This window comes from Loxodonta africana, chromosome 6, assembly GCF_030014295.1.
Source record: "Loxodonta africana isolate mLoxAfr1 chromosome 6, mLoxAfr1.hap2, whole genome shotgun sequence".
Classification (NCBI taxonomy): domain Eukaryota; kingdom Metazoa; phylum Chordata; class Mammalia; order Proboscidea; family Elephantidae; genus Loxodonta; species Loxodonta africana.
Genome location: NC_087347.1, coordinates 54,687,164 through 54,709,442, shown reverse-complemented (window position 1 = coordinate 54,709,442; position 22,279 = coordinate 54,687,164). Strand labels below are relative to the sequence as shown.

The window sequence follows — 22,279 nt, the reverse complement described above, 5'->3', positions numbered from 1 at the left end:
TTTAAGCAGATAGTTTTTTCTCTCTTTGTTCGTCATTCTCTTTGGCATTCTTTTCTTGTTTCTCTTATTTTTTGACTTTTCCTTCTTTTTTCTAAGAGTCCTGACTTTCCTACGTATCTTACTTCACTAATGAATTATTAAAAGTCTTCCAATTTTCCCTTCATTTACAATAAACAACAGCTTCTATTAAATGAATAACCAACTGAGCATTGTCTCCTACCTTTTTTAGATGCTTCTTTTTTAAAATATAAAGTAGTTGTCTTTAGATTAAAAACATATGCATATTATATATCACACACTTAAAGAATAATAATTAGATTCACAGACTACTGTGGAAATGCAATATATTACTGGTAATTATTCAGCAAGCTTATGGAGTGACCAAAAAAAAAAAAAAAAAAAAAGAATCACATTCCATGACTAGTATCTTAAGTATCCTCTGGTTTTTCTAACTAAGCCAAATTGACTAGTATTTTTCAACTATTCCATTTCCTCTTCCTGGCAAAACTTGGAGAGATTCTACATAAATAGAACCTAAGAGCAAGTTAAAAAGAAGTGAGCCCCTGACACATTGCTTTCATAGTAAATCTTGGTCACGTGTACTCTGTTACTATGTAATAAATTACTACTGACTGAACAAGTACAGGGTAGTGAGTCGGTACTGCTAGATATGTGCAAGCGTTTGTTTCTAGGTTCTGGTTACCCACTTAACCAAAATGACAGCCTGGGCCCAGCGGGCTGTGCGCCTAGACGGTCTGGTCCACCTGGAGCACAGCTGGCTGCACAGGTTCCTCATCCGACCTCTCTGTCTCCTCCGGGGTTCCCATGTAGCGGTCCTCATAGCGCGTCTTCTGCGCATATTCCAGGGCCACTGCCTCCTCTTCTTCATCTTCTACAATTGTTAAGTCGATGTTACTGTCCATCCCTGAGTTACTCCCTCTCAAGGCCACCCTGTCAGCATCCTCCTCTGCGTTCTTCTCTTCTGCCAATGATGCTTCAGAAAGACCCTCTGCAACCGAGCTCTCCTCGTGGTCATTCAGCATCTGTTCACTGCCAGGCGTGCCTTCGGATTTGGTCTCATTTTCTGCGGGGCTTTCTGCTTCTCGGACTTTCTTTTTACTGAAACTGAGGGGAGAAACCTTGAAGGGGGAGCTTTTTCCTGAGGAGCTTTTCTGATGATTGGAAGTGAGAGATTTCTTAATCTTCTCTCTCCTCTCTACAGATACGATCTTTGTCCCCAGCTTGTTCATCTTTTTCTCGATGTTCTGGCGTGAAAATGCTTTCTTGAGGCTATCCACTTTCCTGAGGCTGGATTTTTTTATTTTCTCTGCTCTGCTTTCTTCCGTCTTCTCCTCGACATTGTCTTCTAGGGCCTCTTCATCATGGGGCAATTCGTCATCTGATGAGAGGTCCACTGTGTGCAAGGTTTCCTCCAGGGACTTGTTTTCATCAGCGAGCTCCTCCTTTCCTTCCGCAGGGCCGGAGACTGGCTCTTTCACAAACACGCTGGCAGGGATCTCGTTTTCTTCCTGGAAATAGGGGCAATTAGGTTTCATGTTAATAACCATTTCACAGATAGTCCTGAACTGCTGTAATTTGTGTGTATGTATTTTTTGTGATGGAGCCCTGGTGTCGCAGTGGTTAAGGGTTAGGCTGCTAACCAAACGACCTGCAGTTGGAATCCACCAGCCGCTCCTTGGAAACCCCAATGGGGCAGTTTTACTCTATCCAGTAGGGTCGCTCTGAGTCGGAATGACTCGACTGCAATGGGTTATGGGTTATTTTTGTGATACAAACGTGATAGAAACAAATTGCTTGTGGCTTCAGTGTTTTAGAACAGGAAGAGTTAATTCTAAACTGGTCAAGTTATTCCTCCAGGCTGAATAAGGCCAAGGGCTGCGTGTTGGGCATATCCTAAGGGATGCTGGCTAGAGGGATATCAGTGATGGGGGGGCGGGGGAGGAGTGGACTGCCGCTCAGATAGACCAGGATACTGCCTAGATAAGCAAGCTAAAGTAAGTTACTATGAACCCAGATGCCTGCTTTTTCCTAGCTACTTCCAGGTCAGAAGGCTCTGCTGCTGCCAAAATTCCACTACGAAAGAGCCTGAGGGTCAGTCGGAAGACAAAAGATGGGGGCAGGACAGAGAAACGGGAAGCCCTCAAGTGTTCAGACATCATGTAAAACCTTGATTAGTTTCCCTAACCAACTAGAAGGCAAAGTATGGTCAGCCTTAGCATTTGCTCAAACGTGTAGACTCATTTTGCTCCAGTCATAATTTTAGAGCAAAAGAAGCAAGGGCTAGCTTTATTGCGGGCCATCGTGAAGCTACAGTGGTTCAGGCTGTCCTTTGTGGGTTAGTCAGGGGAGGTGGGGAGTCGGGATTACACCGGCAGGATGAGTTTATCAAGCCTCTGTTGTTAAACAGGACATCCTTAGGCACGACTACATCAGCTCCCACCTCCATCCAAGATAAGGTGAAGACAGCGGCTCAGGAACATGACCCTTTTGCTATTCCCAGCACACTTTCCCTCTAGCTTCTTGGCACACAGACTAAGATCCTTTGCTCATGGAGCAGAGCCAATAAACCTGCCTCCAGAGTGCAAGGGAGGTAGTGTCTTAAGGTTACTAAATGGAGAGATTGGGATTTAGACAGACTTGAGCCGCACAGCATAGGAATCCTTTTGATTTTTTTATTTTTCTTTGTTGGAAAATGAAGAAGCCCTGGTGGCGCAGTCGTTAAAGCACTTGGTTGCTAACCAAACGGTTGCAGTTCGAACCCACCAGCTGCCCTGTGGGAGAAGCATGTGGCAGTCTACACCTGTAAAGATTACAGCCTTGGAAGCCCTATGGGGCAGTTCCACCCTGTCCTACAGGGCCACTATGAGTCAGAATCGACTCGATGGTACTGTTTTGTTTTTTTACAGACCGGGTATGGAAAAATGAGAACCAGCCAGCAAGGTGTCTCCACATTGTCATTAAGAAAAAAAAAGGATATAGTAGGAAGACTGTGAAGCAGGAGGCCCGAGCCTCAGTCTTTCTCTGCTGTATAGCTAAATAGCTGTGTGGCCTTCAGCAAATAACTTAACCTCCTTGGGCCTCAGAACAAGAAAGTTTGATCTAGACTAGCAGCTTTCAAAACTACACTCCCAGGGAAAGCAGGAGTTCCAGAGAAAGGCCAGAGGCGGGCAAGGCTCCAGAGCCCACTTAAGCCCCTGCTTCAACCAGTGCCTCGGTGTTACCTGATTATATCTTGGGCTACCCATTGAACTCTCAACAGTTAGAAAATTAACTGGATTTAATGACTTTAAGAGTCTATTTGGAATCTAAATTTCATGCAAAGTTCATGTTAATGGCATGAACTTGTCCTCGTTTTCCAATTTTTGACTGAAAAGTTAATAGTATTGATTTATGATCCAAAATATGCCCTAACGGTATGACTGCATATTTCTAACTTTCTAGTACAAAGATTAAAAGAACAAATTTCTGATATTGTAAAGAAACTCAAAAATCTCTCTCCTTATTAACCACTGGATGGCATAATTAAAAGATACAGTCCTGTGCGCCCCCCCCCCCCCCATACACATATACTCACACCAGAGTTCTTTCCATAATTAGTTAGAAAGAAAGGATAAAGTCTTGGGGGGAAAAGAAAACACAGAAAGTCTGGTTAACTAGAATTCTTGTTATAACGAAGACATCCATATTGCTTCCCAAAGCCCTCTCCACACCCTCCCATTTTGAATGTCATGGAAAGTGTCAGGAGCACAGTATGTATGACCTGAATGAAATATGGGATTTCCATGAGTCGTTTATGACACAGACTTTTACAGAGAGCAACCTTCCCATGTTTCAAATTGCTGTTGCCTGTGTTTCAGTGGAATACCCTCTCTACAGGGTGGGGATTTTTTTTTTTTTTTTTAATCTCTTTTGTCCAGTGCTGTGCTTCAGTGCCTAGAACAGTGCTTCGCTCAACAGATACTTATTGAATGAGTGTGTGTTGGTAAAGTGCATTTTTCAGAAAGACATGAGGGTGGCTTGAGCGGAGATCAGGCTTCTGTTGGTCAGGCTTGAGGACTACATGAGGAAACAGGCTGGAAGGGAGTTTGCTGACTGCTGCTTCCGCTGAGGAATCAGGTGAACCTAAGGCTAAGGGGGCAAAGGTTTCCATTTTTAAGAAGGAATTTATTCTCAGTGGGTAAGGATTAAGGAGCCCTGTAGCACAGTGGTTAAGAGCTTGGTTGCTGATGCAAAGGAGGGCAGTTCAAACCTACCAGCTGCTCCATAGGAGGGAGATGTGGCAATCTGCTTCCATAAAGATTTACAGCCTTGAAACCCTATGGGGGCAGTTCTACTTTGTCCTATAGGGTTGATATGAGTTAGAACTGACTCGGTGGCAATGGGTTTGGTTTTTGTTTTTGGATGAAGATTACAGAAACAGTTGGGGCCTTGCTGCTTTGTCCAGAAGCAAAATTACTATGGGGTTTGACAAGAGGGCTATGAAGGTTTGACAGGAGATGCTGCTGGAAAGGAAGAAACCAAGAGTTCAGTGAAATGTTATTAAAAGTCCTTAGTGAGAAAGGTAGAAATTCAGGTTGCAAATTAAAAAAAAAAAACAACAAAAACAAAACCTGTGGTTATCAGAGAAGGGGTACATTTTGCATAATATAATCTCTCAGGATAATCAAAGGTTGTAAATTGGTTAACTTCCCTTTCTTCACCCTCAACAAAAGGTAGACTTAATAACCATACTTCAAAAGAATCAAACTAATAATCTCATAGCTTTTTCTCTAATTTTATTATTTAAAAAATCGTAGTTACTGTTAAGTGGAAATCTTTTGTAAAATGCCAGGGAATTTTATAGAAGAGCTCTTTGATGCAAAATATGAAAATAAACCCAGTGGGATAATCCAGGGTGAGTTGGACGTGTCTTTGTGCAACCAGAAAGAAGTGAGATAAATGTCTTCTTGGCTCACTGCTATGCTTCTGCTGTCATTTTAATTACTCAAGCAGTATTTTATGTTCTGTGTACTGGACAGTATTTATTTGGTGGCTTCTTATGGCTTCCACTCTGATGGTGCACCTTTTGTTTTCATGCATGAATTTGTGAATGTCCAAGCATATGTAGATGTTAACTTTCTAACTTTCTAGTAGCAGAAAAATCAGATTCTGATAGTTTCCATTCTTTCGTGTAAAATATATGCATGGTGTTTGCCAAAGGAGTGATTTTAGGGTGTATTTCAGGTATTCAATTTGAACGTCAGATGGTGGATCCTCTGTAACTATGCTATCTTGCATCCCCCAGGCTCACCTGCACAGGTGTCCCTGCACTCAGCCCTCTTTCACACTTCTCATGGACACACTGTATATTTCATATGCCTGCAAGTGTGGTGACACTTCTGCCTTCAGCCTCCTGTTGTAATGCTTTTGATATGCTTTCTCTTACAGATTCCAAGATTGATGGCTCTTTCTAGGAGAAAATCAAGTATACATCCTCAACTTTGTCACCTCCTACTTATGCTAGTTCCATATGTACCTATATGCGGCTTTAAAAAAACCCCAAACCAAACCCATTGCTCTCGAGTCAATTCTGACTCGTAGTGACCCTATAGGACAGAGTAGAACTGTCCCACAGGGTTTCCAAGGAGCGCCTGGTGGATTTGAACTGCCAACCTTTTGGTTAGCAGTTGTACCTCTTAACCACTAAGCCACCAGCGTTTCCATAAAGAGCTTATGGCTCCTTAAATTGGCACTATGCAGTGGGTGGCAGTGGAATGAGTCCCTTGCAGGCTGCATTGCTCCTCTGGGCAGTTTTACCCAGTGGAGCCACCCAGGAGCAGCTGACTACCTGGCCTGCAGATTAATTTGCAAAAAGGTCTTCAACCTCCGCTGATACAGCTGCTCCTGGTTTTAACCCTTCACAAGGACCCTTAGGAATTTTTCAAAGGAACAGAGAATTAAACAGCACCGTTCAAACATACATGAATGATATGCTTGACCAATAGAAGAGAAAAGGAATGGAAAGAACTCTTCAGAAGTGGCATTTTTCCTTGCACTTTATCTTGGTTGCTGTTTATATTGATTCTTGTGAACTAAGAGTCCCCATCATGCACATAGATATCAACACAGAGGAACTTGCCAACATGCTGGGCACTCCTTGGGTTGGGTCCCATGGAAGCCAATCCTCTTTGCACATACACAGATATGAACACTTTAAAGAGAAGGTGACTCTAGGACTAGCATTAGAAAAGGAAATCTACGGTAAGTCATTTAAAAGCTTGAAGTGACTCCTGTCACTAACTTACCATCCCTGTTGTTAGAAGAAAATAACCAAGACTTTTACATTCCCACAGGGGTGTGGTGGCATCCTAGAGGGATATAAACCAAAAATCAAACCCACTGCCATCGAGTCCATTCTGACTCTAAGTGACCCTGTAGGACAGAATAGAACTGCCCCATGAAGTTCCCAAGGATGTATATCTTCACAGAAACAGACTGCCACATCTTTCTCCCGTGGAGCAGCTGGTAGGCTCGAATTGCTGAATTTTGGGTTAGCAGCCGAGCACTTTAACCACTGTGCTGCCAGGGCTATAAGGACCATAAATTTGTGTCTGTGGGATGTTTTATTCAATAATCTCCAAATACCAGTTATTAAAATGGATCTAAGCCCACCTGACATTCTGATTTATAGGTCTCTTTTACACATTGATGGTTTTCTCCAATTTGTGTTTCTGAGGTAGAGATTGCCGAGTGGATAAAGCCATTGATTAGATTGCACCCCTAAGGCAGCTGTCGGTGGAATCAGCAAGCCATAAGAATAAAATGCATTAGTTATGATCCCTGAGCAGTCTTTCACATTCTGGAGGATTTCAAGGTTTCATTATTTTTCAGCGTTGTCAAGGGTTCAATTCCTTTTTAAGATCACACTGGTTAAGTGTTTTTTGTTTCACATTAAAAAAAAATACAAAACAAACAAATCACACTGAATTATTTAAAAACTGATGTAAGAAACCTGTAAACATGAACTTCACCATAGTGGGATTATAGTGTTTGTTTTACTCATTTCATAATTCAGTTCTATAATTTCTATTATTAATAAAATGAAACCTTGCTAGTCACTTTGTTTTGTAGGGCCTCTGCTTCCTTGATATAAGATGAGGTTAAACTAAATGATTCTTAAGGTGCTTTCTGGATGGGACATATTTGGTTCTGTGGTATTAACCTAAACCCCATAAAAAAATTAATTGCAGATGTGATCCCATCGTGTACTAATGCCAAATATGTTTTGTTTTAAGTGAGAATCAAAACTACAGGACCTGAGTTGCGTTGAGGAACATTTTTCATTTATTCCATTCAAACAGATACGGATAACAAAACAATGGACAGGGCAGCATTTATCCGGAATGGCTGCATCTGAGATAGAGTCTAGCTTTTATTATACGAGAGAAGTAATGATCCTTTTGAAGAAATACCAACAATAATCAGTTATTCACTTAAAGAGCCTGGGGCAGTGCTGACATCCAATACGTGTAAATAATAACAATAAGAACTAGTATTTTGTTTATCTCATAAGCTAAAAGAGCACTGGATAAGTAGCAGCTCCAAACCAATATCCCATTATGGAAACTGTAATCAATGTGATGTAAACATCGTGAGTCTGTCACATAAAGCTGTCTTTGATTATCTATATCCCCATTTCTTTCAAGTCTGTATTTAACAGTTTTCAGAGCAGTGGCTTTAGGTAGAGAAAGTACAGTCTTAAAAAAAAAATCAATTTTAAAATAGTCTGAAGATGTTACACTTTGTAACACTCTTCCAAAATTCTGATCTCATGGAGGGAACCCAAACGATGAATATTTGAATACATTCATGGCCTCAAATCTCCGGAGATGTCTCCACTGCAAATATCTAACCTTTCTACTCTTTTCACCCAGTGTGGCAATTTTTTTTTTTTTTCCAGTGTGGCAATTTTATGTGGATGAAAGCGTAAGCTGTCTATGAGTACTCTGGGTTTGAAATTCTTCCCAAGCTCCATTTTCAAATAATCATTACTAGAACCTAATGAGGACCTAAGTGGGCACCACACCCTCAGGGCCAGTTACCTGGAATTTCTAGGCTCTTCAATCAACACAGAAAATGTCCTCTTGACTGTAAATTCATCGATTTTCTGGACAAATTCTATTTTTACGGAAAGATAGCCATACTTACAGGCAAAACATTAGTCTTTCGTTACCATCTGCCTTTCGAGCAGCAACCCCTTGAGCTTTATTTCATTTATGCTGGGTCATGCCATAGTATTTTGAATCAAACATTGATCTTAAGCTTTAAAAAAATTAAAAGGAAAGGTGCTGAATTTAACAAGGATTTTAAAATTTATTTTATTGCTCAAAGGGAGATGAATGTCTCTTCATTTTTAGATACTGCCGGTTATAATTTGAAGTAATTGCTAGGGAATTAGATATTTCATAGCTACAACAATGTTGTAAAGATCAGCACAGGCTTAAATAAATAAATACATGTTTTGAGGAGGACAGATGGAATTAAAAAACAAACAAACAAAAAAAAAAACACACAAATGTGTCTGGCCAACCAACCAACCAAAAAACACCTGCAGATTTTGGAGGCTCTAAGAGGTCCTGACAGCATTTTACACACTGGAAATACAATGGTCTACACACTACAGTACTGACTGCTTAAGTCAGGTGACAGAGTTTCTTTCCTCATTCTCTAAGTTCACGTTAAAATCTTGTCTTAAACTAGAAAACCAATGGGTTTAATAAGACAAAGTCCAGCATAGAGTTCAAGTGGATGGAGAGTGATAAATTATTTGAAGATGCACAACAGTACCTAGTACATTAGCTGCCCTCTACACTCTGCAGGTCTAGCTAGGAAACAGCCACCCTCTGCCACACTGTCAAGACTGTGTTGCTACTACCACCACCACCACCAGTTTCTGTCCAGCCAATTTGACTCATGGCAGCCCCACATATGTCAGAGTAGAACTGTGTTCCATAGGGTTTACGATGGCTAATTTTTTGAAAGTAGATCACCAGGCCTATCTTCTGAGGCACATCTAGGTAGACTTGAACCTCCTATCTTTGGGTTGCAGCAGAGTAAATTAACCACTTGCACCACTCGGAGACTAAACCTGTTGCCCTCAAGTTGATTCTGACTCATTGTAACTCTACAGGACAGAGAACTACCCCATAGAGTTCCCAAAGAACAGCTGGTGGATTTGAACTGCCAAGCTTTTGGTTAGCAGCCGAGTTCTTAACTGCTTTGCAACCAGGGCCCCACTCAGAGACTAGAAGAGATAGGTCCTTTGGACAGAGTCCTTTGCTTTCATGGAAATGGTAGTGACATGGTGATTCCAACATGGTGTGCATGTGTGTTTTAATAAGTCTCAACTGAAAAAAAGCATAACTGTTTTAAGATCCTGTGTAGGGTAGGGCCAGTTTTAGGCAAGCGTCATACTTCTGACCAAGCAAAGGTGTAGCCTCCTCTCTGGGCAAATGAATTTCAAATCCTCCCAGTAGTAGGTTCTGTTCATTGATTGCTTACACTGTGCCAGTCACTGCTAAAGATTTTAAATACGTTATTTCATTTATTCCTTACTCTATGAGGGCAATTCAAGGAAGGAAGCATTAGTGTATAAGGACACATGCTTTGAAATCAATTAAAATGATTGTCAAGGATTGAATTATGTCCCCCCAAAAATGTGTATATTAACTTGGTTACGCCATGATTTCCAGTATTCTGTGGTTGTCCTCCATTTTGTGATTGTAATTTTATGTTAAAGAGAATTAGGGTGGGATGTAACACCCTTGCTCAGGCCACATCCCTGATCCAATGTAAACAGGGTTTCCCTGGGGTGTGGCCAGCACCACCTTTTATCTCTCAAGAGACAAAAGGAAAGGGAAGTAAACAGAGAATTGGGGACCTCATAACACCAAGAAAGAAGCACTGGGAGCACAGCACATCCTTTAGACCTGGGTTCCTGCTCAGAGAAGCTCCTAGTCCAGGGGAAGATTGATGAGAAAGACCTTCCCCCAGAGGCAGCAAAGACAGAAAGCCTTCCCCTGGAGCTGATGCCCTGAATTTGGACTTGTAGCCTACTAGACTGTGAGACAATAAATTTCTCTTTGTTAAAGCCATCCACTTGTGGTGTTTCTGTTATAGGAGCACTAGATAACTAAGAATGAGTTCGAATCCCAGCTCCACCACTTTCCAACTAAATAAGTTGACAAGATATAAACATCCTGAATCTCAGCATTCTCATGTGTAAACTGGAGACAGATCAGATAATGCACATAAAGATACTTAGCAGAGTATGCAGGGCTTTTAAGTGCTCAGAAATTTTTTGGCTCTTAGAAATATCCTCAGTGTACAGATGAGAATAGAGACTTGGAGAAGCTACAAAATGTGCGCAAGATGACATAGAATTTGAACCAATGTCTGTGCAAACCCAAAATCTATTGTTTCAACTGATAGAATATACTACTTTCTAAGTTATTATTTTATCCAATGGCATAATTACTACTATAGAAGGTCCTATGTTAAGAAGGGTCAAGAGAAAGAGGTCAACCTTTCCGTGGAGGGACTACTCTTATATATATGTATATATATATATGTATATATATATGTATATATATATATATATATATTTTCTTCAAAATAAACATCCTGCAATGCCTTGAGAGTTGAGATTTCTAGTACATTTAGGCCAATAAAGGATCTGACATGGCTTATGAGATGCCCAGTTATTTCCTTCCAGTTCCCTGCCTCCTAAATGCTCTTTAAAGTGTCCTTGGGGACTGCTTGCTAAGGGGCCCAAAATGGAGTCTCGACACTACATTGGGTCGTCTTGGTTTCTACTTTGGTCTTGAGTATTCCCGTGTTAGCTTTTCCTTACTATGTGGAGAATTCCTACCATTTCTGGCAGCAATTTCACACCTGTCGATCTAATGTGACAAAATTGGGATTATGTCCAGTCTCAACAACAGCACATCCCTTTAAGTTCCCCAACAGTTTTTTTTTTTTTAAGTCAAATTTCTAATCCTCTTGAGCTTCTAGTCACCTATCTCTCCATCCCTTGCCACACCCAACATCTGCTGAACATCCACGGCAAAACAAAACAAATCTGGTCCCAACAAATTGTTGATTTTCCTCTAGTAGATAAACATAATTTTTTCCCCCTCCACAACGGAGGGATGGGGCAAAAGATAACCTGCATGATTTACACTGGAAGGAAATTTCCTTTGGTGACCTGGATTTAAAGAGTTCTTTACCTGCTTAGTTTTGTTTGGAGATCAGTATTTAACTGAGAAATGCCTTCAGAGTGGAGATTTCTAATATCTTTCAGACTAATAAAGTGAGGATCTCATACGGACTAAGAAAGACCCAGTTACCGGCAGTATCTCTGTCCTTTCAGTTCATTTGGTGCATCAAAAGCTATTCCATTTGCATTAAAAGCTGAAAACTTTCCCGGCTGCAAAGAGAAAAAATTAAAAAAAAGCCTGCAAGGTATAGGACATCAGCTGCCTGAGGGTTTAAAAAAAAAAATAATAATTTTTTTTTTTTCCTCAAAAAAGCAGCAATAGGAGGCTTTCCTTTTATGGGGGGAAGAAGGCTAAGGTTCTAACTTGGCAGGGCTGATTTGTTTAGGAAAAGAAGGCTCCCTCGAATTTCTAAATCTCTCTTGTGTGATGAAGGAGCTCCCTGTGTGCCTTTCACAATCGTGATGTTATAGCCTCTCCCCTCCACAGCTTTGAAATCCTTTCTTATTCACTTGGGCACAAGGAGACAGCCCTGGGGCGGGGATGGGGATCGCTTACTGGGCTCTGTGCTGGCTGGGTTCCACTGGCGGAAGGGCTGCCCTGGGACTCACAAATGCCCACCACTTGGCTGAACAATAGCCCAACGCAACGTCCCTGTCCCCAAATAACCTCTTGCTACATTAATTGCATCATTGATGCATTAAAAAGAAATCAAGTGGCCTTTTTATTCTCAAGCAACATTTGAAGGAGCAAAGACCAGGCTTTGTGACTCTAACTGAGAACACTGCTTTTATTTTACCTTACAGTTGTGTTCTCTTTGAGCAATGAGAGTCATAGCTACTGTGTTTGTAAAGAATTATGCTCTATATTTTTAGTGCATCATTTACTAGAAAAGAACTCAACAAGATTGCTTCTCTCGAAAAGTCTTAAAAGGAAAAGGCTAGCTCTACTCTACTGGAAATGGTTCTCAATATGTTGTTAATCCTCAAAACACCGGTAGTAGCCCTTGGAATGGGAATAGCTGAAACGATACTGAGTTTGACTTGGTTAAAACAAAACACAAAAAACCTCATAGGATTACATTTCAACAAAGAGTTAATAAACAGGCACTGAATTAATTTGCCTTGTCCTGCTAACAGCTGCAGCCCCAGCCCCGTGTTCATAATGCAAAGAGACATATGCATTTGACTACAGTGCACACACCTGCACACCTTCCCAACTTGTGTATGGACCTCATCCAGGTGCTGGCTGACAAATGCCCTCGGCCTGATAACCCCCGGGCATCTGCCTTGGGTTTAGGCTGCAGGGACCTAGGAAATTCCCACCCCTGTGTGCCGATTTCACGTTATCCTGCTGAAGGCAGACAGGGGACAACGCCTGTGTGTGTGATCCCTGACAGACAGGACAGATGTACAAATGACTGTAAGAGCCAGAACAACTGAGATCACGAATGTCGAGGAGTCCCCGCCTGGGTTCAAGGAGGCCGCTGAGGGCACTGACCTGGAAGATGAGCACTTTGAAATGGTTGCGTTTGAGGAGCTGGGCGTGGTTGTTCTCTAGCCGCTTCACCTGCGCGCTCTGCCGCTCCATGCGCTCCTTGACCGCCCGGGTGTGAGCACTGACCTTGCGGGACTTCTCCAACAGCTTGCTGACCGTGTTGCTGGTGGAGGCCTGGTACTTGCAGAGCTTGGTGAGGTCGTTCTGGATGCCCTTCACCGAACCCTCCAGGCTGATCTGCCGCTGCTCCATCTTGTGCTGGGTCTCCTGCACGGCGTCCAGCATGTTCACCAACTTGTCCAGGAGCGTGAGCACGGTGACAGCATTCACCTGCGAGTTGTCCCGGATGGCTTCCACCGTGCTCACCAGGTTCAGGCTGGGGCTCGGCGTGGAGGAAGGCACCGGGCTGGGGTTTGATGGTTTCTCCTGCCGCATGTCAACACCTCGGTGATGGAACTTTTCGGCTTGTGCAGCGTCCTCTTCCATGACTGAACAGTGGACACTTTCTTCCCGGCTGGGAGCGTCTTCCTGTTCAGGTGAGAAGGGCGGTGACGAGGGGAGCCAGAGAGATGCCGGCTGGTGGCGCTTAGGGCACCGCTCTCCAGGATCAGCAGAGGTTCAGACAAGCAAAGACTGGCTACACTGATTAGGGCAACTGCATTCCAGCTGCTTTGAGAGGTCCTACCCCACCCAGTGGGAGGTGAAGGTTACAGAACGAGAACCTCTCAGAGTTCAGAAGCGTTGCAAACACTTCCTAACTGTTCTCCTCAGCACAGGACACTTTGCTGCAGGTTCAGCTTTTCTTTCCTACCCCCCTTCCCTTTTTAAAACAAGTTCAATGCCATATTTCAATCATGACTTCATCTAGAGGCGGAGAAAAACATGCTAACTTGGCCCAGCTCCACAGTCCGCAATTGGCTAGAGCTAGTAAACTTTTCACTGGCTGCTATGCTACAGAGTGCCTGTTTTTTTTTTTTTTTTTTTTTTCCTGGATACAAGTTATTGTAACGGAAAGTATTGTTTGCATTTGCCCTAGAACTGACTGCTGGGCTGCAGAATGCTGTGACCTACCGGGGGGGTAGGGGCAGTATAAAGGGTACTTGCAGCCAAGTGTGTATATTAGGTTTTCATTTCCAGAAGAATGGAAGTAACCCTGATAATGAAAGGGAAAACAGCCCCATTCTTCTTCCTACCGTTTCAATTAAGGATGCAAGATCAGGTGAAAGAGGCTGAACTTCAGGGCTAGGTTTAAACAAGCAAGGCTGGTGTTATGGACTGTTATGTAATAGATGGATTTTTTTTTTTTTTGAATGACTTTTTTAAAAAATGTGGTTTCTTTTGAGATATCAGTAAGATGGAACAAGGAAAAACTAAAAAAATAAATAAAAATAAAATTTTGTCCCTTTGAGAACCTGCTATGCTAATTTGTGTTTTTTTTGTTTTGTTTTGTTTTTTAATCTCAAAGTAGTACTGAGAGATTTTCTCAAATGCCTATCTCTGCAAGGCAATTCTTGACACGTGCCCAGAAGTGTTCCTGTCAGGAAGGTTGAGTTGGAGTTTCTGAAGTGCTTCTAATGTTTGACATTTCCAAATTCCTGTTTAGTGAAGTGGCACACCTGTTCTCAAACGTGGCCCTCCTCAGCCAAGCCCTTGGGATGTGGGGCTTATTTCCTAAAATGACTTTACATACTTGAGTTGGTTTTAAATGTTTCCAGCCTCTGAAAGTGCTTTCAGCAGGAAGTTTGTAATAGGTCTTCTACGAACAGTTTTGAGAAGAACAAATGCCAGCTTATATTGGATCAGGGCTTGATAATGGATAAGTGCCATCCTTCGATGGCAAAATAATCTACACATGAGCCAATCAATCAGCAGGCCATTGCTGCCCCATTTATTGAATTTGCGAGACCCCACTAGCTGCTCAGTTCTGTGCTTGATGCACTGTCCAGAAGATACTGAAAAGAGTTCGTATATTTCAGCGAGTATACTTGCTAATTAGGGAGATGAATTCATGACATTTACAGAAGGCCCCAATTCCTCAGATGATTGCTATCCCCCAAAAGCACTTAAAGTGAATCCTTTAAAAATAGGAACCAAAGACAGTGAAAAGAAGATTTGTTTGGAATTTTATCTTAAAAGTGTAAGAAAATTATTAAAACTAATGTAACTTATATTTAACAAAGGCTAGTTGGCCAACTCTATGTTAAGTATTAGAATAAATGATGAATCAAGTGTAATTTTCTGACAAAACTATATAGTATCATGATTCAATATCCCCTTATATTTGACTTCCATGGCCAAATCATAAGAAGGGTTATGACTGCCAAAATATTTGAGGGCTTCATCCATTTTCCACAAGAGCACTTTCTTATATGCTGGCATTCAAATCATTCCCTTTTGAAGCACTTATTTTGCCATCATCCCTGTGGATTTTCTCTTCTTCAAAATGTTAACTCTTCCAGCTGCTGATCGTCATTTGTCAGAGGAGTCACCCATGATTTGAGCTGCATCCTTCAGCAACTTCCTGATTTCCTACATATTTTTTTTAGGTTTGAAATTTCACATTATAATCACTCCACACTGATTTTTGCAGTGATTTGCACTGATCTTGCATCCCATTTTTGCTCAATCAACTAGACGAACAAAGAGAGGAAAGAGATGGGGGTAAGGCGAGAAAAGGAGAGAGGCTAGTGGTTAAACAGGAAGAAAGGCTTGCATGTGGGCTTACTTTTTTAAAATTAATCTTGAATTACATGTGTAATATATCAGTTACCTAGTGCTGTGTAACAAATCAGCCCCCAAACTTCATGGCTTAAAATGACAATGATTTGATTTATTCATGATTTTGTGGGTTAGCTAAGCAGGGCTTCGTTGGAATGTGTCATCTCTGCTGGGTATGCTTATCCAGCTGTAATTTGGGCTGAGAAACCTAAAATGGTCTTGTTCACACATCTGGCTCTTCAAATGGGATGGGTGGAATGCTGGTGCCTCTCTTTCCTCCTAGCCTTTCATCCTCCAGGGGCTCTCCATGTCTTCTCTCTCGTAGGGGAGCCAAACTTCTTTACATGGTACCTTAGGTCTCCAAGACTGTGAAGGCAGAAGCTGCAAGATCTCTTCAGGCTAGGCTCTGGAACTCTCCCCACATCATTTTCACCACATTCTATTGGTCAAAGCAGGTCACAGGGCAAGCCCAAGTTCAAAGGGAAGGGAAACATTCTCCACCTCTTGATGGCAGGAGTGCCAAATCCCCATAGCAGAAGAATACGCAGCGTGGGAGAGGTTGTTGTGGCCATTTCTGAAAACCATCTACCATACTGTGCATAACTCTCCTTTTCAAAGATTATAGCTGATAAAGCTGAAGTCCCTTCTGATCACGGTTCCTATTCCATCTCCTTTTCCTTCTTCTTGGAGATAGGTGCTTTTATGAATTATCCCCTTCGGGGCTTATATTTACCAAAACCCTTTGCCACTGGGTCAGTCCCCACTCATAGTGACCATATAGGACACAGTAGAACTGCCCTGTAGGGTTTCCAAGGAGCGGCTGGTGGATTGGAACTGCTGATCTTTTGGTTAGCAGCCAACCTCTTAATCATCAAGTTACCAGGGCTGCAAGGGGATTATATTTATATGAGATCAATTCATTAGTGAATAGTTTCATGGGCTACAATTCACTTCATTGTGCAATCTTATAATTGTGGGAACTTGGATAATGAGGAGTTATATGATGGGAACCTTCCTTTCCTGTACAAGGTGGCATTTAACTAAGTAATAAACTGTGATACAAATGTTGAGGACAGCAAGAGTTTACAGAAAGGGGAAGCAAAGACAATAAGGTAAAACACCGTTAATGAGGTAGAATTTGTGGTAACCCTGAGTTTCCAAACTTATCATTTAGTTGACCTCTAATGTAAGTCCATTTTCTGAGAGAAATAAGAGAAATTCACCAATAAGCTCTTAAAAGACTTTTCCTTTTTTTTAAATTATATGTTCCTATTACATATTATGATGGTCATTGGAAGTTAGGGTGTTGGAGTTCAGACTTGATACAATGGCAGGTAAGAGGCTGCTGGAGATTCTTTAATATGTGCAAGAGATCCCTATAAGAAGGATTATTGTTATTGTGTGCCTTTGAGTCAGTTCCAACTCATAGCAGCCCTATGACAGGGAACAACTGTCCCACAGGGTTTCCTAGGCTGTAATCTTTACGGGGGGAAATTGCCAGGTCTTTTATCCCATGGAGAGGCTGGTGGGTTCAAACCTCCAACATTTTGGTTAGTAGCCCAGCACATAGCTGTTGCACCACCAGGGCTCCTTATAAGAATTAGTGCAGCAATAAAATGTAGGAGGGAATTGCTTGGTTGGTAACATTTGTTGATTTTGAAATAAGTGCTAGACACTAGGGATACAAAGATCAGTGACATATTTGCTGTTCTTTAAAAGCTCCCATGTTAGTGAGAAGACCAGACAGGTGGACAAATATTGCTTATAGATATATGAGTGTATTCCATAGAGAGAAAACGATTTTTTTTTTTGCAGGGGTGGCAGAAAATGAAGACTCTGGCCACAACAGGGTATGGTTAGGGCTCTGAATCCTCCAACTGTCCACCAGCTACCTATTGCTACCTCAAGTCTCTAAGTCATAAAAGTGTAGAGGATATTCCAGAAAAATACCTCCTCCCCCCCTCCCCCACGGCTTTGGTTCTAATCTCTATGTGTCTTCTCACTTAGGATCATGAGTAAGTTGCAAGGCTTTGTTAACTCTTTAGCATAATTCCTAGGCCAGAGGCAGCTCAATGGCTTCCTTGGTTGGCCTTTTCCAGTAAGGTTTATATGGTAGTTGTGGCATTCTTGGTTTTACTACTGTGACAGTAATAAAGAGACAAGGGATGATAAGTCTGTGGAAAAGGAAGTCCTTCTCCACAATGACTAAGTCTTATTTGGACCCCATCTTGGAGTCCAAAAACCTTTTGAAGGTTGGGTCACCTCTTGAGCAGGAGTCAGTCTGAGGGTCATATTGGTACATTAATCACATGGAAAGAAAGAAGAATAATATAATGATGAATCAAAGAAAAAATGAAAGGGAGGAAGGAAGGAATAAAGGAAAGAAGGAAAGGAAAAGACAGAGGAGGGAAGAGGAGAAGAGAAGAGATGGTGTTTTCCAGGAGGATCAGGAAGCTTTCCACCTTTTTATTTCTCTTACTAAAGCTCTTTCTATCGCCATGATTCTATCATATACTTGTGAGGTCTCCACTATGTCCCCATCTCCTGGCTGTTGAGAGGCAATCCTTCATGGTCTCTTGCATTTCTGGACACCTTTTGACAGAGACACTAACAACCTTTTGTTCTGGAATATCTTTTCAAGGACATTTGTATAGCAATTGGCCTTGGAAGACAGAGATAATGTCTCTCTTCAGAGCAAAGGGTGAAATTGTTTGCTGTCCAGTACAATGAATATAATGTCTCTTTCTGGGACAAAGGTTGAACAGATTGTTTGCAACCTCTTATAAAAGATAGAGGTTTTTAAACTTGGAATTCTTTAGATGCGATGCGTGTACCATCTAGACCCGTCTCTGTGTCACCTCCACGGGACTTGGGGGTGGGGGGCAAAGGGAACTGAAATGAACATGAAGCTTATGTGACTGCAGTGCCAGGAGTAACAAAGTCTTTGTATCTGACTGGGCAGTCTTGCTTTTTCTGCCATGAAAATGGTAGTCTAACTTGCTAGTTTGCAAGTAGGGTAAAATGTCAGACCATTTACTGATGACTTTTTCATCTAACCATAGTATCTTTCATGAATGAAGTTGAGAGAATGAGGTTGAGAGTATGTTTAAAGACACTGGAAACCTGAGAGCTGTCTCACTCAGGAATCTCAGATGACGTTTCCCCTGCACTTTTTGTGGACTGAGTCTTGCTTGGAGATAGAGTCTGAGTAGAGGGATGATTTCCACTGGTGATCTAGTCTTGGCAGAAATAAGGATTTTTGACACCAGGGTATGTTCATAGTCCTTCAGGACAGACTTTCACCTGAAGAGAGTGTGGCCCTCATTCTAGGAAGCTCCCTAGTGGGTATAACGGATTCTTCATGGTTATAGGTTTCATTTTAGGGTCTGTGGCAGATTCATCTCAAAAGATGCAGAGCTTCCATGTTCATATCCTTGCTTGGTGGTTTGGGGTGTAGTGAGTGGCATGGATGATATTTGCTACCCAGATTTATTTTTTATGTTTCTACAATTGCATTCATTCATAGAAAAAATATTTCAGTTTAATAAGCCTTATTTTTAAACTGTTACTTTTGAGGTCTGTCTATTTTGTGAAATTGTTCCTTGAAGTATAGTGATGATTGAACATGAAGAAGTCGTATTGTCCCTCATTCATTGCTAGTGGAATTGTAAGTTGGCACAGCCAATGGGGAAAGCAGTTTGGTGTTTCCTCAAAATGTTGAACATAGAACTACCATATGATCTAGCAATTCCACTGCTAGAAATATACCCTGAAGACCTGAATGCAGCAATGGGAACAGACATATACACACCAGTGTTCGTTGCAGCACTATTCATAATAGCCAAAAGGTAGAAACAGCTGAAATGTCCATCAACTGATGAATGAATAAGCAAAATGTGGTATATACATACAATGGAATATTACACTCAGCCACCAAGAATAATGAGGTTCTGATACATGACACAACTTGGATGAACCTAGAAGACATTATGGTGAGAAATAAGCCAGCCACAAAAGGACAAATACTGAATGATATTCCTTACATGAAATGAGCAAATATATAGAAACCAAAAGTAATTAGTCGTTTCCAGGGGCAGGAGAGAGGGGGAAAGTGAGGGCTCTTGCTCAGAACGCATTGAAGGTATAATGTGGTAGGATAAATTAGAAAAAGAGAGGGAAAATGTCTTCGCAACTTGAGGAATGTAATCAGTGTCACTGAAGAATACACACAGAAATTGATGAAATGTTTTGTGAGTTCTTGTATGTACTTCACTATAATAAAAAAAGAAATCATATCATTTTTCTGTTTCAAAAAAATTTAAAAAGCAAAAAAAAAAAAAAAAACAAGGGCAACAACAATAACAAAAGAACTTCTTACTCTGTCTTAAAAGGAAGTTATATTATTTGACAGCTTTAGAGAAGGAAATTCCACAACCATTTTGGTAACCAAGTCTGGTATTTGCCAGGAAGTTCTTCTTCATAGATAATTTAAATCCTTATCATAGCAATATAAAACCATTTCCTTTCATTCTGTTCTGTTTTTGGAGTTAATGAACAATCACGTAACAGATTTCTATAAATTGCTTATTAATCACCTTCATGTAATTTCTACATACTCATGTTAAAAAATTAGGATCCCTGATTAAATTTAGGATATATCTGTATACAGCCCATAGATGTAAATGGTTTTTATCAAAAAAATTTTGACTATGCAATATATCTCAGCAATAAAATATTTTTGTAGGTAAATAATGGTGGCAGCAAGAAACATTTGCCTGGTGGTTTACACTTAGAAAGCTCTTGAACTATCTCTGAATGTTAAAAACGTGTGATTCCAAATTCCTCTCCCTGTGGGCTCAGATCTGCTGGCTTCAAAGAACTGTTGTCTCAGTTGAAGCTATGGACCTATTCCAATGGAAAAATAAATAAATATTGGACAAGCCAGAAACCCAGGTAACAAGCATAGGTGGCAGGAACAGGGGGAGTAAGGGTTTAGCAGAATGTCCTCATGTACATGACTGCTTTGTTAAAACATATTTTGAGTAACTCTTTCTAAAACAATTTTGAGCTGTTGCATAGATACAGTCATAATATCAGGTCTGATTAATGACAAACACGATGGAATGTATTTTAATGCAAAAGCCACTTAGTCTTTTTAGGCCTTACTTTCCTCATTTGTAAAAGTGAAGCTGGTCTTCTTGAATTCTAAGACCTTTTCCAATGATAAAATTTTATAATTTAGTGAACATTTTAAGGCATTTTTAGTGGACTGATTTTGCTAATACTGTCTCAGAGTCTCAACTTTAAAAAGCACATACTAAAAAACCAACAAAACCGCATTCTCACCGAATCTCACCTTTGGTCACAGCCGAAGTGGTTTGGTAAAAGTATGGTGTGTGAGTGGACTGGGAAATCAAAAGACTTGGAGTTGATTTTCAACTCAGACACTAACTGGATGATCCTGAACACTCAACTTCCCTGGGACTGGGTTTCCTCATTTGCAACATGAAGGCTTTGATTAGATGATCTAATTCAATTCAGTAATTATGTATTAATTGTCTCCTATGGTTAAGACCCTTCAGTAGGAGATAGGAGTGGAGTTGGGGGAGATACGAAGATAATTAAGATATGGAGAAATTTTCAGTGAAATACAAATCCATTGGGCGACCAGAACAAACAGATTGGACAGGGTTAAGCATTCTAACACGTAGAAGAAAAAGTTCTTGGAGCACAAGTTGGAAATGATGCTCTCTTAAATTTTCATGTATTATGAAAAATGGTATTCACCTGTAGCTAATGAGTCTTGCAAGGAAAGATTTATTTGGTTCGTGTTTTAGACACTGTAACTAGTATATACAGTTCATTGCAGCAGTTACTTAGAACCACAATCTACTATGGTGATTAAGCGTGTCCACCTCTAACTGCTGATTTCACTCCTCCGTACCACGTGACAGAAGTGAAAACGTGAGAAGATGGAGTCTTTTCAGTTCAGGGATTGACCTTTAAAAGAATCAGGGCAGACAGAGGGTAATGAGCCACTAGAGGAAACTAGTATAAATATTCCTGACACAAAATTGAGCTAATTTAGTTTAAATGGGAGGAAACCCAAAAATTACAGAAAAATATTATCCGAATTATAGGAACTTTTTAAAAGAAATGCAATTATATTATTTTTCAAGTATATTTGGTAAGTTGAACTAATTGCTAGAAAAGCATTTTTAAGTTTAAGTGTGATTAGGATTTTTTAATGACTAGATAAGCTCTGATTCATTAGGACTACCTTTTTGGATGCATATAATTTATGTGTTAACATATTAAAATAATTAATCAAGCTCTTTACATTTTGTTCATGCTGCTAATTTTTTTAGTGACATACTTTTTATATAAACTGTTCAGAAGTAAACTTGGGCCCAGTATGGTTCTAGTTTTTAAAACTTTACCAATTAATAGCATCTGAGTGAACACTGTATTACTTTGGTTCTTGTATACTAAGAGATGGTGCAACTTGATTATTACAATCAGATTTGGAATTGTTGTCCCTACAAAGTTGTTGCTAAAAGAGATACCAAAGAGGAAGGCCAACTGGTTGCTTCAGGTTATCAATATGCCATGATATGGGGTGGGGAGGGAGGTTACTAAGGAGCTTCTGGAAGCTCTTCTTGGGCAATAAACATTGATAGCAATTGGAAGATGGAAGTAAAAAAAAAAAAAAAAAAGTGGTCAGAAGATTTCCTTACAGAGTCTGCAAAACTTGGCTATCATTCATGTAGGAACAAGGTCAGATCCGG

General features: G+C 40.8%; 1 protein-coding gene across 1 annotated transcript; it reads right to left on the bottom strand.

The window, feature by feature from the left end:
* Positions 1-304: 304 nt before the first annotated feature.
* CAVIN2 (caveolae associated protein 2) lies at positions 305-13,628 on the bottom strand. Its single transcript, XM_003405952.3, has 2 exons — positions 12,777-13,628; positions 305-1,529 (listed from the first exon to the last, which is right to left on the bottom strand). Exons 1-2 carry the CDS (start codon positions 13,257-13,259, stop codon positions 747-749), a joined length of 1,266 nt encoding a protein of 421 aa, XP_003406000.2. The 5' UTR covers positions 13,260-13,628; the 3' UTR covers positions 305-746.
* Positions 13,629-22,279: the final 8,651 nt, after the last annotated feature.